This window comes from Gopherus evgoodei, chromosome 7, assembly GCF_007399415.2.
Source record: "Gopherus evgoodei ecotype Sinaloan lineage chromosome 7, rGopEvg1_v1.p, whole genome shotgun sequence".
Taxonomy (NCBI): domain Eukaryota; kingdom Metazoa; phylum Chordata; order Testudines; family Testudinidae; genus Gopherus; species Gopherus evgoodei.
The window spans coordinates 45,395,924-45,415,106 of record NC_044328.1 but is presented as its reverse complement, the minus strand read 5'-3'; the positions used below and the strand labels follow the sequence as shown (position 1 = coordinate 45,415,106).

At 41.3% G+C, this 19,183-nt stretch overlaps 1 protein-coding gene across 5 annotated transcripts in view; it reads left to right on the top strand.

The window, feature by feature from the left end:
- TET1 (tet methylcytosine dioxygenase 1) overlaps positions 1-19,183 on the top strand; it is a 135,889-nt gene that overhangs the window by 104,152 nt on the left and 12,554 nt on the right. For 2 of the 5 annotated variants that reach the window (XM_030568422.1, XM_030568421.1), the window contains one exon: positions 10,297-10,636. In XM_030568422.1, the coding sequence (XP_030424282.1) occupies positions 10,297-10,636 (340 nt within the window). Of the gene's footprint in view, positions 1-10,296; positions 10,637-16,452; positions 16,637-18,724; positions 18,885-19,183 lie in introns of those variants that run through there. The other 3 variants (XR_004001165.1, XM_030568423.1, XM_030568424.1) reach the window with 3 other exon arrangements.

Below are 19,183 nucleotides of genomic sequence, written 5' to 3'. Positions count from 1 at the left end.
GTAGGTCTTTCCACCGTCATGTGTAGCTGGCAGAGCTTCCTGGAATTTCCTGTAAACACACTTGCAAAAGCAGAGCTGACTTGCACAACTTTGCATGGTAAACAAGTTAAAATGTCAGCAGAAGAGAACAAAAACCCCACTCTTGCTACAAACATAATAACAATAACCTACTGGACACACATACTTGTACGATGTAAGAAAAATGGTCATAAGGAAGTGAGAAACGTCCTTTGACTTTGAGTTCATGATGTTGGTTCTCCAGAGGTTTGGTTTTTGGTATTGTATGCAAAATGTATGGCAAAGATAACGTTCCGCAATGTTAATTATTATTATTTTTTATCTGTATCAGCATTATGCTTTACTGAAGACATGTTTCTCTAAATCTGATTTACTGTTTGCGATTAATCTTTAGAACCTAGTATCTAATGTTTTCCATTCCAGACAATGAGGACATAAACATGAAATGAAAACCAAAAAGCGGAAAAGTTCTTCTATAAAAACACACAGTCCACAGTGAAAAATAAAGACTTTAAACCATGCAACTTACAATCCATTATTCTTTTCACATGCAAATCCATAAACTAGATTTAGACTGTCAGCTCTGCTCTCTAAGGCAAGGACTGTCCTTTACTCTGTACCTAGCAGAATGGAGCACTGATTTTGTTGGGGCCTCTAGATGCTACTGCAATACAAATTAATAATAATAATTAGTAAAGAGACCCTTCTGCATTTAAAAACAGTCATTCAATCTCTGTGTTAGTAGCAATAAAATTCCATCTGCTATCATATAACTGCAAGTAATTAGATTAATCAAAATCACCAAATCTCTGTTAATCCACCTGGTGAAAAGTCCAACAAAAGTTCCACACAAACATCCAGTACTACTAAACCTAATACTAGTATTAATTCATTTGGCAAAGCTGTGATTTTGAAAACACTTTAGTAGGACAGCTGTCTGCCTGTCTGAATCTAAGTGTCCTGTACAAATCTTTCATACTGAGTTTGGCTTCATTTTTAGCTTACCATCAGTTTTTTCCGTGGAGAAACCTGTAGTTAAAAATTCGTTACAAGCACCTACTCAACGGACCTGCAACAATTCGTTGTTTGCCAGAGATGGCCTATAAATAAAGGTTGAATTTATAGTGCTAGAAACTTCAAGGATACCTTTTTATATGGTTACATCAGTGAGTTGCTTATTGGAAGTCCTTAGTACAGACTTCATTGTGAAAACAAAACAAATGTCAATAGTAAAGTATAATAGATCTCCACCTGAGCACCCCGCCTTCATGGCCAAGAGTGCCTCTGCAGTGCCCTCCCTCTGTTTTCCCATTCTTCAGGACTCCTTAAACAAAATACCGTACAGTCTTGCTAATCCAATCACAGACCTCCTTGGGCCTGGTTTCTTTATTAACAATTTGCAAAAAGCAAACAAACAATAAATCTTCTCCCCAGCCTTATGCTCCCTGAGGTACTGTCCCTTGCTGCTGTCTGAGCAGCTAGACAGTGCAAGGCCTGGCCTGCCCTGCCCTGCCGCCTTTGCCTTCTCCCAAAGGAAAACTAAACTTTCAGTTGGGGTCTTCTGACCCAGCCCCAGCACCCTTCTGTAGGGACCATAGTAAGAGACTTTCTGTATAGCTTTTAGATAATGTTTTCACCTCTTAGCTGTCCTCACTGAACTCTCTTTGACCCTTTATCACCCAGGTGCAGTTCCACCCTCTTAATTGCTCAGCTAGGAGTACCTGTTCTGGTGTAAGGGCTCTGGACTATTTCCATCACAGGGGACCAGTCACTCTGTGACATAAAGAGTTTAAAAGTTAAATATTTCTTCCTAGGCAAGGGGTCAGTTTCTGAATAAAATACCAATTTCACTAGGAGAACTGATTAACAGTTTCTTCAGCCTTTTCTACAGATAAAGAGTGAGAATTTCACAGGATAATATAGAGTATATTGTAGGCAAGATTCAGTAAATGTTGTCAATCAACTATTAGTCAATCAATAGTTCCTAAAAAAGAATCAGAAGACCACTTTTCTACTGACATGCACTAGAATTAGTGTGTGGAATGAATATTTATCCCCAACAGCTCATTGAATTTCTTCTGGTTATGAATCTATCATATCATCTTTTCATGCAAGTTCAGACATTTACAGTAGTAGCTAAAATGCCCTTTCAGAATGGATAAAGGTGACTGTATGTTACTATCCTGGACAATATCAGTAATGTGTCTGATAAATGTATACAGTATTACAAGCTGCAACATGCGATGGTTGTCAAGGATAAATGACCTGACATGATACACACCATAACTAATTGTAGCTATTTGTGGAACATGTCTCATGCTTTCTATAAATGCATTTTCTGGTTGTTCAGAGTACCAATATCATTTCAAAGGATATGCTGCTTTTTCCATTTTGTAAAAGCAGAGGAGCTTCAGAAATGCTTTCCAAAACTGCTTCCATAACCTACTGTAAACATATTCTGCCTGTAGTAATCCAATAGAACTACTTACTATAGATCTCAGAAAATAGTAAAAGTAAAGTAAGCTAAGTAATTCAGTTGTGAAATTGGTGAATCACTCTTATGACTCGAGTGGACCTTAATGGATAGTCTTGTCAAAGTGCTGAGACCATGTTAGCAGGCCGCTGCAGAGCTAGATGATGATGCAGCGTATCTGAGAGAATGGACATCTGTTCTGTTCCCAAAGGACATCTGTTCTGTTCTCAATCTACATAGAGAAGAACTATACAGGAAATTTAGTTTCCAAATTCAGATATGCATTTTGCCCACTTTGCTGCATCTTCAGTTCAAAACATCTGTCTTACTAATGATGTAGTGGAAAAGGACTACATCAGATTCAACTCAAGAAGTTCAACTGGCCAAAGATGCAGATCAAAGAACTACAGGATTCGGAACTCTTTGGCTACAGATGTTTCTTCAAATGGTTTAATCATTTCATTCAATTTATGGGTGCATCTTAGAAAAGGAACAGAAATCCCCGGTGTCTCCACACCTTGAATACTGCATGCAGTTCTGATCAGCCCATCTCAAAAAAGAGATATTAGAATTGGAAAAGGTACAGAGAAAGGTAACAGAAATGAGCAGGGGTATAAAACAGCTTCTATCTGAACATGAAACTGTTTTTATCTTCAAGTTCATTGGATATCCAAACAAACCATTTGGCCAGCATTTTCTCATTTGGCTATTAAGTGTCCTTGATGATCCAACTAGTGTGTCTTTTTGAAAAAAAATATTTAGTACAGCAGGAGATGCAGCAGGACATAACTCATACTTAAAATCCAAAATAGTATAGCATTTTGTCTTTTTCAATCTGCTTTGATTGGTTTGAAATAGAATATTAATAGTAATTCATGTAAAAAGCTACTTTGAATGCTCTCAGCAGTACATTCCAAAGGTTTTCCAATGGATTACTTTATGTAGAGTCCACCATTAATAAAAGGGCTGTTGAACCTAATGTTTCACATTAAGTGAACTTCTCTGCTTTGTCTACAAACGGTTAGAGCATCTAAAAGACTCTTAGATCATAATTTGCTGCCCTCTAGGACTAATTTTTGAATCCATAGACTAGTCTGGTCTGCTTGCTATTTGATTCTTCTTCTTAGATTCACAGGTATATAAGTGAGATGCTTAGAATGAAAGTTTACCTATGTTAAATGTTAAACTTCCCAACACTGCATTTTGGATACATGCATAATGATGTCTCTTAATTATTTTGTAAATAAATGTACTGTTCTATTTGATATAGTCTTAATGCTTTGTCTTCTGGAGTAACCCTGTCCATACCCACAGCTCTGCCAATGTACCTCAACCCTGACCTGTAACAGTCTTTCAGTGCAAGTCCAGGACCTCATTGAACAAAAACGGCCACTTGTGCAGAATTTTGTGTTGGTTTTGTCATATAAATAGATATTCACTTGGATGAGCTTCCCCCTTCCATATTTTTTCCTCTTATCTTTTTTTCATTTGGCCTGCATGGCAAAATGTATATCCCTGTCCCTGCCTGCCCTATAGGTCAGCTGAAAAGATTAAAATGGTTAAAAGAAGTGAAATTCCCAGATAAGATTCCAGCATAGGAGATGAGAATAAATATTAAAAACATGCAAGGCTTGATTTTCAGGCACTTGTCTGTTGATGTGCAAAAATGCATGCATGTACAAATGTGCCACCACAAGTGGCACCAGGCTTTTAATTTTTAAAATAGATATGCATTCTTCTCTGACTGCTGGTCCCTATGTGTATTCCATCGTGGGTACATATGCGCCCAGAGCCTGATAATATTGAAAGCCGTGTCCATGGGGCTGCGCATACACCCTGGCTCACCTCATGCCTCCAACCATGGAGATAAAGAGCAGGACAGACCAACTACCTCTCCAGTTCCTTCTCATCACAGTATAGTCTGGGTTGGAACCTCAAGTGCCCAAAGTTTCAGCTTTATTCCTTTATCAGTTAACATATTTAGATATCTGTAAATAGTTCTTAGAAGTTTTAGAGTTTAAAAGTTGTATTTGTTAGTTTTATAGTTAGCCTTGTCAAGGTGAGAACCCCTCTTCCCCCTTCCTCCCCGCCCCCCGTACCTCGTTTTTGGTACTGGACTATCCCCAGGACTTTGGGCTTCAAAAATTGTGCTTCGGGCCCATGATCCTTCTTGGTCAATGACGACCACCAACACTGCCTTGGGGAAGCCCACATAACAGTGAGGTGCAGTATCTTGCATTCATTCACCAGCCATCCCCAGGAAGGGCAAGAACTTCATCTTAGGAAGCACCTAATGTAAAAGGCCATGGGGCCATAATCGGACCCAGGCTGGGGTAACCCCATACATTGGCCTGACTAAGCAAGGAGTGCATCGCCTGCCATGAGGTCCAAACTCAGGAGCCAGGAAGTCTATCCCCACAGGTCCTTTGGCAGGGTCCTGTTGGGAGAGCAGGGAGCTTTCTCATAAGCATGAGACTAAATCTTCCTTCAAATCCACTTTGAAGAAGTTGGATTCAGCCCTTTCTAAACTGAGCAATTATCTAAGCTCAGCCCAAGAGAATTTAGTTCATCCTAAGTCTCAAAGTCGTGACATAAAAGCCCACAAGCTTAGGGCTTCATTGGCACTGGATTGCAATCTGGTGGCACCGGCACCTCCCAAACACAAACACTGGGATCCACTGGAACCAATGAAGAGTGATCATCAAGAGCCTCAGTTACCAACAGTACCGCTAAGGTGGTCTCTGTAGTAGCAGCCTATGTCAGACACTGTGGTTTCACCATCTTCCCCTACCTCAATGATTAGCTCCTCATCTCCACGCCAGAATACCTATATGTCGACTTCGACAATGCTGCAACTCCTCTCCTCTTTGGGGGTCAGCATAAATGCTGAAAAATCCATCCTCACCTTTATGCAGGCTTTAGACTTCATCAGGATAACCTTAAATTAAATCACAGCAAGGGCTTATCTGCTGAGGGACAAGGTTTCAAGCTACATCATAAGCAACCCCCGAGTACCTGTCAAGATTTGTGTCTCTGTCATAGGTCATATGGCTTCATGCATTTACATCACACAATTGACAAGACTCCACCTTTGTTGCCTACAAGTGTGGCTTCAAACAGTGTACTGACCAAACTGGCAGTTCATAAACACCATAGTGACTGCCTGCCAAAGTGATATTGTGCCTGTTATGGTGGAAGAATCCCCGCCACGTATGCAATAGCATTCCCTTCCTTGCTTCTGCTCTGGCCAGGGCAACCATTACTGACACATTGCTGTTGGGCTGTGGCCCACATATGGACAAACGTACAGCCCAGGCACCTGGACATATCGAGAAGCCAGGATGTACATCAATGTTCTGGAGTTGCAAGCAAATCAGAGAGCTTGCAAAGCCTTTTTTCCATTTATTCAAACTCACCATGCCCTCATAATGTCAGACAACATCACAACCATCTTTTACATCAACCCAACAGGAAGGAGCGTGATCCATCCCCCTGCATGCAGAAGTGGTCAGTCAATAGAACTGGTGTGTTGGCAATCAGATTACCCTGTTGGCAGTTTACCTTCCTAGGAACCAGAACATGCTAGTAGACTCTCAGCAGACACTTTGCTGTCTCACAAGTGGGAGTTACATAACTTGGTGGTGAACAATATTTTTGCTCTGTGGGGACCCCCACCAGGGAACTGTTCACCCCCAAACAAATAGGAAATGCCACATATACTGTTCTAGAGGAACGAAGGTTGCCACTCACAGGACAATACTCTATTTCTCCCAGGTCAGACTATTTGAACTACGCCTTCCCTCTGTCACCACTCCTGCCTTGAGTTTTACACAAGATTTGACAGGAGAGGTTACGAGTTGTTCTCTTTTGCCCTCAGCTGGCCCAGACAGTTTTAGTTCATGAGCCCCCTATTCAGGTCATCTTGGACACTGATCATTATACCAATATTTCACAATATCCTGACACTGGGGAATAGCAAGATCAAACATCCCAAACCATGTCCGCTTTATCTCAGGGCTTGGTTTTTGGGTGGACAACATCCCTAGAGTGATAATGTTCTGAAGCTGTGGAGAACAGCCTTTCTAACAGTAGGAAGCATTCTACTAGAAAATGTTACCTAGCTAAGTGGAAGCATTTTTCTATGTGGGAGCATCAGAGATGTATACCCTCAGAAGCTTCAGGTATTCCTGTCATCCTGGACTATATTTTTTCCTTCAAGACAGTAGGTTGGTCCATCAGCTCCTTATGGGTCCATTTGGCAGCAGTCAGTGCATAGCATACACCTTTGCCTGGCTACTCGATTTTTGTGCACCCACTGACTAGCAGATTCTGGAAAGCCTTAATCTGAACCTTTCTGCCTATTACAAAGTCTGCTTTTCAATGGCTTCTCACTTGATTCTTCTTCTCTCTGTACTCACTAAGATTCCATTTGAACCATTAGCTTCTTGTTTCATGTCTCCCCTATCCAGGAAGATTGCATTGATGGTAGCCATCACCTCAGCCAAAAGGGTTGGTGAGCTTGGGGCAATGATGGTGGATCGTCCTTACATTGCATTCCATAAGAATGATGTATCATTACATTTACATTTGCACCCTAAATCAGGGGTTCTCACAAGAAAATTTTTGGTGGCCTTAGAATGTGGCCACCAACTCTTGCTGGTGGCCACTCTGACAATTTTTCCTAAAATACTTAATTAACTTTAGGAAAAACAAATAAATATGCATATATATATATGTCCAAATCATTGTAATTTATTTGTATAGGGTTTTTTTTTCAGACTCAATAATAAAAATAATGTACAGTTGTTTCTATTCTTTACTAGACCTAAACAGAATAGAAACAAAATAAGGTGCCTTACACATTCTTCTCTTTTTTGTTGTTTATTTGTTTCTTTCTTTCTTTTTAAGACTTACTAGCCAGTAAGTCTGCTCCAGTGAAAACTGATATTTATAGGTTTGTTAATATTGCTTTTCACAGCAGACTTACTCAGCCCTGGCAACCCAGGGGACAAATTGAGCTCTGAATGGAGAGGTGGGTAGGGAGGCAGCAGGGGCCATGGGCTGGGAAAGGCAGCGGGGACCAGAGGTGAAGGGAGATGGGTGAGCCTGGGGCTAGAGCCCGAAGCCCCATGACTGGAACCTGAAGCCCCATGGCCAGAGCCTGCCACCAGTGCCCTAGGACTGAAGCTGGAAGCCTGAGCTCCACTGCCCTTGGGAAAGGGGAGAACTCACACTGGCTGCCTGCTACTCTGGTGTTTGTGGCTTCAGTGGGGGGGCAGGGCCCAACCCCTACTGGTGGCCCTGGGGAAGGGGTGAATGCTTTGCTGTCCCCCCCATCATTACCCAGGAGGCTGTGGCCACAAGAAGAACCCCTGGGGGCTGCATTTGAGAAACACTGCCCTCAATTCACCCCTAAAGTAATTGCACAGTTTCAGCTGAATCAGTCAATTCAGCTACCTGTGTTCTTCCCAAAACCACATGCACCCTCCAAAGAAAGGAGGCTCCTTCCATCCATGTTCAGCAAGTCTGAGCCTTTTACCTACAGAGAACAAAAGGAATCAGAAAGTGTCCCATACTGTTTGTCACCAAAGCGGAAAAGATCAGGCTATATCCTCTCAAAGAATCTGAAAATGGATCTTGGGCTGCATTTTGCTCTTGTATCAGCAGTCTAATCTTCCCCCTCTTCATTCCACAAGTATGCCAACAATGTCTATGGCATCACTTCAAGAGCTGTCTCTGCTTGATATCTGCAAGGCAGCTACATGGTGCTCCATCCACACATTTGCAAGACACTATGCCTTGGTACAGGCCTTCTCCACTGATGTGCCTTTTGGAATGGCAGTCCTTCACTTGCCTCGGCCATCTACATTCTCGCACCCTTCTCCTATTTGAATACTGCTTGTCAGTCACCCAGAGTGGAATACACCCAGGGACCAGCACTCGAAGAAGATGAGAAAGTTACTTACCTTAGTAACTGGAGGTTCTTTGAGATACATGGTCCCTATTTGTATTCCACTATTTGCCCCCTTTCCCCTCGGCTTCAGCTCTTCTTTGATTCGCAGTGGAGGTGGAGAAGAAACTGGAGAGTCAATCGGTTCATCCTGCCTTTTACCTCCTCGACTGGAGGCACCAGGTGAGCCAGGGCATATGTGCAGACCGAGGGACATTGCTTTCAAAATTCTCTGGCTCCAGGCACATGGAGCATACGTGTACTCTCAGTGGAATGCAGATAGAGACTATGCATCTCAAAGAACATCCATTTACTATAAAGTAAGTAACTTTCTCTTATGGATTCAGTCTTCTTAATTTTTACATGTTTTTGAGGCTAGTATGCAGATATGTTTGCAGATGTAGGGGAAGATTTTCAAAGGCACAGGTACATAACTCCCATTGAAAGCTAATGAGAGTTTAGATGCCTAACTGCTATTTTTGACTTTGAAGATCTCCTCCCTCTCCACACTCCCCCCCCCACCGATAGTCAACAGGCTGGCCAGTAGAGTTAAGTAAATGTGAACAAATGTAACAGTATATGCCACTCTTCAGCTTTTAATTGTTCCTTCATCTTCCCTTCTCAAGAGCCCTTCTCGAAATCCTGTTTTAAAATATCACCTAAAAAGTTCTCATTTCTTATCTATGCCTCTTAAATTCTTTCTTTCTCTGATGTTCTGCAGTCATTCAGCATTGCATACAACTACTTTATAGATCCCTAAATAGATTACTAATTTAGGTTTTTATTAGTTTTATTAATTATATTATTAATTCTATAAATATTTTTTGTGATGCATTTTATGACAGATGTGCTATAAAATAAAAGTTTTATTATTATTATTCCCTCCTGGAACTATGGGCAAGATGACAAGAGTCTGGAAATTTTGGTTCAGCATCAGTGGTTGGGATCACGTATAACCTACATTCTTATGAAATGACATGTTTCTATTTAGAAAGCATCTCTCATCTTTGGGAGGTGCTCCAATGGCTATATGTGTGCAGTCAATACCTCACAGGACAAATAGAAAATTAGCTAAGCCATGACATTCATGCATGGTTTTCTAGTAATGCAGTATATTTTTTGTGAAAACTGATCATTCTCTTATGAATACCATCAATATATTGATTAATCATAAACTTGTACAGCAAAGTTTATCCTTTGAAGTGCATGGAATGTAACAAGATAAATTTAGTCTATGTTTCTCTTGGTAAGAAAGCTTCTGTAGTTATGAAAGAAGGGTAGTGGTGATTTTTAATAACTTTTTTTAGAGTGAATTTATTGCATTAGTAATGGGCAAACCTCCAGAGGTCCAGAAGTTTGGAAGCACCTCAAAGGTTCAGCCATGGTTTTGAACTATTAGAATAAATACCCCCAATATCTATCCAAAACTTTGGCGTGGGGTCCGTGTCAGGCTCAATCCAAGCAGGTTTCTCCTTTCAAATCTTGCATCTTAGAACAGCATCTAGTTTTATTGAACAGAGAGACTGTAGATTTGCTGGACCTCATCACTTTATTACAGTACGGAATCAGTGTTGGGAAAAGAGGGTTAATTAACCAAACTTTCACAAAGGTTTGAATTAGAGTTGGGAGCCATTTCTTATTACTCTGTAAGAACCAGTTAATCCATCCCTATTTTAAATCCCCTTTCAGACCATCACTGAGATTGTCAAATGTATGTGTTTAAAAGGCCTGTTCCTTTGTTACTGTGAATCTCGTAGGGAATGTTTAGGGACATAAATCCAGTTACATGATTAAGTGTTCAAATAATTGTAAACAGAGGTCTATTTTTTCATTTATATCTTCTTTTTTTGGTCAGGTCTGCACATTAACAAAAGAAGATAACCGTTCAGTGGGGGTGATACCGAATGATGAACAGCTACACGTGTTGCCTCTTTACAAAATTTCACAGACAGATGAATTTGGCACCGAAGAGGGACTGGAAGCTAAGATAAAAGCAGGAGCAATACAGGTGCTTACTGCTTTTCCTAGAGAAGTACGGATGTTAGCTGAGCCACTTAGAGCTACAAAGAAAAAGAAGCCAGATACAAAGAAGACACAAGTTGAAAAGCAGACATTAGCGGATAAGAAATATTCAACACCAGCAAAGCTGAAAAATGGAGCTCCTGAAACTCTTGGTAAAACTTCACAGTATTTAGGTAAGTGACCCTTACTGTGCTATGTGTCTTATCTCATTTAAAAAAAACAGTTGCCTCCTCAGCATTCACTTTTTTAGAAATATTTGCATATTACACCTTCTACAGACTTGTGGAGGAGTCACTATATTCAGATATTTTTGCAGAAGGGAGCAGGTGATCACACAAAAACTTATGCATAGTACTATATTGTAAAAAGTATAGATAATGATATGGTGACAATGGAAAGATTTCAGATATTGCTTATTCTAATAATGACCATAGGAAGATCTTGAAATGTTACTTCAGGGCGAGTTCTCTAAATGTCAGTCATTTATACAAAGAAGTACAATGACTGTTTCTCCACATTTTGTGTGGTAGCTTGTTTGTGATGTTTTTCTCTTCATAAGGAGTATGAATTGACTATAGTTTTCTTATTTGCATCACTTTGGTTATATGGATGGTGCAACAAAGCAAGTGATTTGCAAAAAGTCAATTTTATCAAATTAAAGGTAAAAGTTGTTTTAATATTTCTCATTCTAATTTTTTCCTTTTAAATACTGAGATTAAGGGAGGGAGTGGCAGAATCTGATACTGGCTGAATAAAACACACTTAGATTTTGCTTTGTATTACAAAGAGATACAAATGAGCACATCTCTCTCGAGAATCTCTGATCTCACTTTCTGCATTGTAAATGTGGCATAACGCCACTACACTCTAAGTTACTTTAGATTTACACTGCTGTATCTGAGATAACAATTTGATACTGAAACTCCCCAGCCACAAGGAGTGGAACCCTCAGGTGGAGGACACTGAGGGAGATCTATTCAGAGGGCTCAATGCACTGCATAAAGCAAGCCACAAAAGACGATGCTCTGTCCACAACCAAGTGACAATACCTGCAAAGTGGGCCAAAAAGGCTAAAAAAAAAAATCCAAAAATAGGAAAAAGGAAAATAAAAGGCAAAAAAAAATCTAAGAGGTAGTTATCCTCTGATGAAGGGTACATCTACACTGCAATGAAAACCTATGACACCAAGTCTGAGAGCCTGGGTCAACTGACTTAGGCTCAGAGGACTCAGCTGCAGGGCTAAAAATTGCAGTGCAGGCACTCAAACTCAGGCTGGAGCCTGGGCGCTGAGAGTCTGGCTATACTGCAGTAAAACATCTGTGGCTGGCCCATGTCAGCTGATTCGGTCTCATGGGGCTATAAAATTGTAATGTAGACTTTTGGGCTCAGGCTAGAGACTGGGCTCTGGGACCCTGCCAAGCCCCATGAGCCCAAATCAGCTGACATGGGCCAATTGTGTGTGTTTTATTGCAGTGTAGATGTACCCTCAGACACCTCCTCCTCCGAGGAAGGTAGCTCTCAGATTCAGGTTCTGAGCAGGATACAGAAGAAATGCAACAAAGGTGGGCAGGGGGTTGCCCTGAAGTGTTTGAAACCATGTGCAAAAAGGTTGCATCTACAATCCAGATCCAACCTGAGCAGGTGCTAGTGGGCAAACCTAAAGGCTGTCTAAATCTTCACCAGGGACAGCAATCCCATCAAACATGAGTGAGTGTTTAAACAAAATCTTGCATCTCCTGGATACAGAAGAATATATACAAGGTCCCCTGTGAAGAAAAATTCTTAGGACTATACTCCATTTTCTTGATTATCCAGAAGTGTACAAGGCGGAGGGATGGGGGTGTCGAGGAATCTTGGATCTCAAGCAGCTCAACAAATGGATGAAGAAAATTAGATTCCAGATGGAGACCCTAGCTTCAACAGTAGCACCCCTGTCTCGAAGAGGACTTCCTTGCTTTATGGATTTAACAGATGTGTATCTCCACATTCCCATGTGACTATGCCTTCGCAGGCTGCTGAGATTTGCATATGACACAGTCCTATCAGTACAACTCTCTCTTATTTGGCTTTCATTGGACCCAGGCTCAGGGTCTTTACAAAGGTGCTGGTGGTAATAATAGATAGACTCAAGTCTCACAGCACTCACCTGTATTCCTTCCTAGAGAACATCAGGATTAGAGCTCCAACCCAAGCAGCACCACAGAGTGCCACAATTTGGACACTGGATCTACTTCAAGCACACAGAATTATGATAAATACCAAGAGCAGTTCCTTGACTCCCTCCACAAAGATAGTTCACTTGGGAGTTGAAATTGACACTTCAGTGCCAAAGGTCTATCCATCGCTGGACAGATTCCTCAAGATCCAGAACCTGATATCCGTCTTGGTAAAGTGAGCAAGATTGGCCATAGCTCGTTGTCTACAGCTACTGGGCTTTCTGGTTTTGTGGAATCACCCCATGGGTGAGGTCCCATATCAGATGCCTGCAGATTTTTCTTCTGAAGGTATGGAACCATTCACCAGCATGCATACAGGATTGATTACTGGTCCCAAACTGAGTACAGGATTTTCTTAGAGGGTGGACAGACCCACAGAATGTCCACAAGGATTTTTCCACATGCCTTCCAGACTCACAGGTACTCACAACCAATGCCAGCTTGACAGAATAGGGAGCGTATCTCAGGCACAAGACAGTGCAGAATACCTGGAACTCCAGAGAAAGGTACTAGAAAGTCAATCCGTTGGAACTCGTAGCTATCAAGCTAGCCTTGTGAAAGATCCTGGACCGCCTAAAGGATGAACATGTTCTATTCAAGTCAGACAACATGACTACTGTGATTTGTATATCAATAACTGGGGGGGAACAAGGAGTGTAACTCTACACACAGAAGCAGTGGAGATAATGGAATGGGCAGAGAGGACTCTCCCTTCCATAAGAGCAAGACTCCTAAAAGGAGAACTGAATCAAAAGGCAGATTGGCTCAACAGATGCACAGTTCAGAATGGTGCCTAAATCAGGAAGTCTTAACTGTGATTTCACAGTTCGGCCTTCTGGCAGTCAACCTGTTCACCAATCACAAGAACAAAGGGCAGTTGAAGTTCTTCACCACAGAAGTAGATCCCAAATCCCTGGGGACTGATGCTCTTTCACAGAGATGGCCACAAGGCCTCCTATACACATTCCTTGCCTTTCCACTTCTAGAAAAGATGATCCAGAAGATAAAGTGAGAAGGCGCAAAGGTGATAATGCTAGCTCTGCACTGGCAAAGGAGACCAGAGTTATCCAGTCTGATAGAACTGAAATTGGAAACACCATTGCAGCTAGGGGTGAGACCAGACATCCTTTAGCGAGGCTCATTTCACCAGACCCAGACTGTCCACATCTGACAGCCTGGCTATTGAGAGGGAAGTGTTAGCCGTGCTAGACTATCCTCCCAAGTGTTTGGAACTGTGCACTCCTCAGGCAAGCTCAGTTGCACAATGGGTTAGTGGACTTTCTGTCCTCCACAGAGGCCTCCTTTGGTAGAAAGGTGCTGCAGATGGTGGTCCAGTAATACCACTGGCACTTTGGCAATTAACCCGGGGTGGAGGGAGGTGTCTTCTCTATCTCATTCTGTTTTTCTTATTCCTCCCTAGTTCTGCTCACTGCTTGATACTTCCCATACATATCAAAATGGTGGCAGATGTTGGGCTGCAGAATAATCACTTTCTTACCTGATAATTTCCTTTCTGATAGCAGCGAGCAGCATCTCCCAGAATTCTACCCTCCCTGGATGGCTTTCTAGTCACGGAGCAGTATTTAATTTGGATAGTTATGCTTGTAGACCATAGTCTACTGTACAGTTTATTGGTTAGCATTGACGTTATTGTTATTAGTTGTATTTACAAATTTTTGCATAGCTTTGGAATGAATCATCTGGCAGCTGGCTAGAGAAGGAGCGTGGTTAGCATGGGCTGTGCTACAGCTTTGAACTGCCTCTGGAAACTACACTGAAGGGGAATACCCCATATGTAGCAACGTCTTCCACAATTCTGATAGCAGACAGGACTTTATCAGTTAAGAAATTTACCAATCCTCACCTGAAATATTGTGTTTAGTTTTGATCACACAGTTTAAAAAAAGATATAGCAGAAATGGAAGGGATCAGAGACAGGGAATTAGAAAATTTAGAAGCATGGAAAACCATCCCCATGAGAAGATAGCAAGGATTGGCTCTGTAGTTTAGAGAAGTGACATGACAAGAGCTAGACAAAACTATGAATGTTACAAAGCAAGCAGCTCAGGTGCTCCTGTTTAATGTTTCTCATAATATAAGAACAGAGGGACATTTAATTAAATTGAAAGGTAGCAAGTCCAAAACTAATAAAAGGAAATACTTTTTTACATAATGTATAGTTAACTTATGGAACTCCTTGCTTAAAGGTATCATTGAGGACAAGATCTTAGTCAATTTAAAAGGATTAAAACTGATATGGAAAATGAGAACAGCCACTATTACATTAGTTGGGATGAGCATTTTATTTAAAAGATACAAACTCTCATGTTTCAGGACACATGAGGCTGACAACTAACAGAAGATGGTACAAGGAAGAGTTAGGAAGAAATCCTCCCTGCCCACAAGTTGGAGAATTAGGGACCTTTTCACCATCCTTTCCACAATCAAGTAGTTGCCAGACACAATCTGTCAGGAACAGGTTACTGGACTAAATGAATCACTGCTCTGATCTGATACGGCAATTTCTATGTTCCTAAAAAAATTAAGGAGAGTCCCTGAAGCTTGACACTAAAAATTACACTCTTTCCCTAGAGAGATTTTAATATACCTGCGGGATCATTTTTCCTGATTAGTACATTGGATTATTTCACTGGTTTCTTGGTTGGTAGTTTGGTCTTAGACTAATTATTTTACATTTTTCTACCTTACTTTAAATTGCATTAGCCATCTGCTGGCCCAGCTGCCTAAGAAATACAAATCCTTTGGAACATGGTTACCTTTTTCCTTATTACCTTTGTCGCCAGTTTTAGTTTTGTCCACAAATTTGATTATCTTGTTTTTGATGGTTTCCCAGGTCATTTATATGTTATGTACAAAATGCATCCTCCAACTGACCGTGGAGGTGCCACCAAACTTGTAATCACTACAACTACTCTTTCTCTCCAGCACCCTATTTGATTTCCAGTTTTCTGATATTTTACTGTAGGTTATACCTCAGAAATTAACTGCTTTCTCAAATACTTTTTGACATCTGTTATTAATCCTGTGACTCTCCCGTTTGTCTGTCAGCAATATCTTCAAAGAACTTCAGCAGTGTTAAAGATAGCTGTATATCCAAATTTGTCCACTTTAATTTTAAGAAAACTATATGAATATATTATTAAAGAAGCATTTAATCAAGTTATGTTTATATAGTGAGGGAATTCCATTTCCACTTCAGACTATGATTTGCCTATAAAAATCAAGGGCTAGATTCCTTAATGCAGATGAGCTGTATATGGAGCAGTAAGATGATGAGAAATGGGAAGGGTAAAGATAGCTTTAAGCAACCATTATAGTCTCTTGTTTCTGGAGTTGGCTTGGGACTGGGCTGGTGTCTGATACACGCTAGAGTTCTGTGAAGGCTGTTTAAACTTGGTTGCCCCTGGTTCCCACAGCCAGGGATCAATGAAGTGCCCAGGCCACACACCCTATGCCAGTGGCTGAGCAGGGAAGGATTTAACCTCCCCAACAGCACAGCTATGCCACTTGGAGATTCGGAAAGACAGTTAAGGTAGTTTTAGGATGCTGTGCAGGACTGGAGCAACAACAAAGCAGTTTGATCATACTGTTTAATTGGGCTCCAAAAGTACAGTATGTCATTAGAATCAAAGCTAGAGGAAAAATTGAAAAGAACTGGGAAGTGATTAATCAAAGGACCCAGAGAATGGAAGTAAGCCAGCTACAGACTTTGGAAGCTGGTTAATATTGCTCTTTCACTTCATTGCTGCTAGATATTCAACTGCAGCCAGCTGGAAGCAAAATGAAGCCACAGCATAATTCAGTCATGTAAAAGAATATGGGATGTATTCACCAGCCCCCATTGGTTGCACAGAACTTGAATGTTTTGACCTTTAGCTCATCTACGAGGCCTATCTCTTTTCCTGGGCTTTTGTAACCAGGTGAGTTGAGGGATATATGTGGTGTCTATTGTCAGAGGCTTGTATTTTATAGTGGATTGTTTTTAGAGAATTTATAGTCTGTGAATTTAAATCAATTTGGATGCACAAATTACTATTGCCACCCTTACTTCTGCACTGCCTTCAGAGCTGGGAGGCCGGACCGCGGTGGCTGCTGGCCAGGCATCCAGCTCTGAAGGCAGCACTCCGCCTGCAGCAGTGCAGAAGTAAGAGTGGCAATACCATACCATGCCATCCTTGCATGCCATACCATCGCTCACTGCTGCCTGTGCCAGGCCCCCCGCTAATCCCCCTGGACTCCGCATCCCTCTGAAGCATGAGGCCCTCCCAAAGCGTGGGGCCCGGGCCAGTTGCCCCAGTCCATCCTATAGACGGAGGGCTCTGCTTGGACCTGTTTTGGGCACCACCAAAAATTATACAAATCCTGGCTCCTATGCCCTTAACTCCATTTAGCAAAGGCCTTTTCTTTTTGGTTTGGGAATACAATTCTTCATAGTCTTTAGAGTTCTTGGCCTTAGAATACAATACTCTGACTTTATCTCATGCTACTTATAATCAGAGTGCCACTTGATCATATTTACTTCAGTTTTTTTACCCCTTTATTCCCCTCTTTCTTCATTAAGTAAATCACTATAAACCTTTTATGGGGAAAATGAATGGCAAATAGTACAGTCCTTTTTTCAAGTGTTTATTAAACCATTAAGATTAAAGCTCCCCTTTGAACTTAGCTCTACTTTCTTTTTTCCACTGGAGTACCCACAAATAACTCATAATACATCTTCTCTTCCTATTATAAAATGTATTCCTGCTTCTGAAGTGCCCATGGAGTGATCATGACAAATTTTTCAATCAGATAAAATTTGCATTTTTTTTTAATATTGTGGTAGCAGAAGCAGATTGAGTGAACTTTGTTAAGCACATACTTTGCTCTGCTGAGACCCTAAATTATTATTGTTTGTTTTTATGCTGATGAGGAAGAGCTTTTTTCAACCCTCAGACCACAGGCACCGGCTTCCAACTTTCTCTAGGAGTGCTCAACCCTCACTCAGCCCCAGGCCCCATCCCCCAACCCCACCTCTTCCCGCTCAGTTCTGTCCCCTCGCCTGAGCACACCCCATCTTCACTTATTCCTCTCCCTCCCAGTGCCTCCTGCCTGCTGTGGAACAGCAGATCTGCAGCAGGCAGGAGGCGCTGGGAGGGAGGGGGAGGAGTAGATAGGTGGGGCCGCCGGCAGGCAGCAGGTGCTGGGGTAGATGAGGAAAGGAGGGGACCTTGGCTGCCAGTGGGTGCTAAGCACTCGCTAATTTTTTTCTGTGGGTGCTCCAGCCTTGTAGCACCCTTGGAGTTGGGGCCTAAGTCTCAGCCCATGTTTTGGATGCTGCTTTGAGCAGGTACAGCATGCATGCCGCATTGATATATAATGACTGGCTCTGGGGAGTCCTTAGTGGATGACTGAGTGTTAAATGAGGTTTTCTCCTCTCTGACCCCTGCAAATACTTTCCACCTCCTGATCTGAGTACCTCTATAATTTAAAAACTTTTGTGCTTGGGGAAGAATGCCCATTTTCGCAGCCTTTGAAATCATATATGCACAGAGTAAGTACAAGAAAGGTAGAGATACTGCAAACTTTCTCACATAGTCCTGCTAATGTGCCTATATTCTGTTCTGGATCAATCACTTCTAAAGATAAAGGATTATTCATAACCATTCAGTCGTTGGACTTTGCTCAGTCCATATGTGTCACCAAACTGTCATCAGATGGTACTGACTTTGTGGTCTCTATTGGGTGGAAGCAGAACTGAACCAGTAATTTAAAGATGAAAAGCTCTGTAGCTAAGCTTTTTAGCTGGTTCCTATATGCCAGTAAAAATGGGTCCCAAACTGTGAGACCAAAACAGGGCAATATGCTGGACAACTCCAGTAGTCCAGTTTCTGTTTGGAGAGAGAGGGTCCCTGGAAACTACATATACACTTAGTAATTTCTGTGTACTAATAGTTTTGAATTAACTTTTCAGGCTCCTTTGTAATATTTTTTTCTTCCAGTCATAACCATCTCTTGTCTCTTTTGTTTTGGTTTTATTTTCAGAAGAGTTTGTAGCTCCACATATTACAAGATCTACAAAAAAATATGTTTTTGTGTTTCTCTGCTTGAATATGGATATTCTCTAGGTGGAAAATATTAACTTCTACCACTATGTCAAATGTAGTCTCAACATTCACAGTTGCCTTTTCAACTGGAGTTCACTGCCAGGTGACTAAGAATATATACTAGTAACCACCAAGCAATGTCAAATTCTTTCCAGCAACTGGGAATTTAATTGTGATTCTTCTGTCTTTACTAAGCTTAAATGTATTTTTGTTTCTCTCTTGATTTTATGGTATGTACCCACCATGTCACTCAGATTCCATTTTAATTACTAGGCTAGACATACTGTGTTACATTTTTAGGAAGGTGTCTGTATTGTTTTTAAGTAAATGACTGAGGTTTTATTTTGTATTTCATTGAGGGGGGTCTTTAAAAGAAAAGAACTATATGATTTTTAAT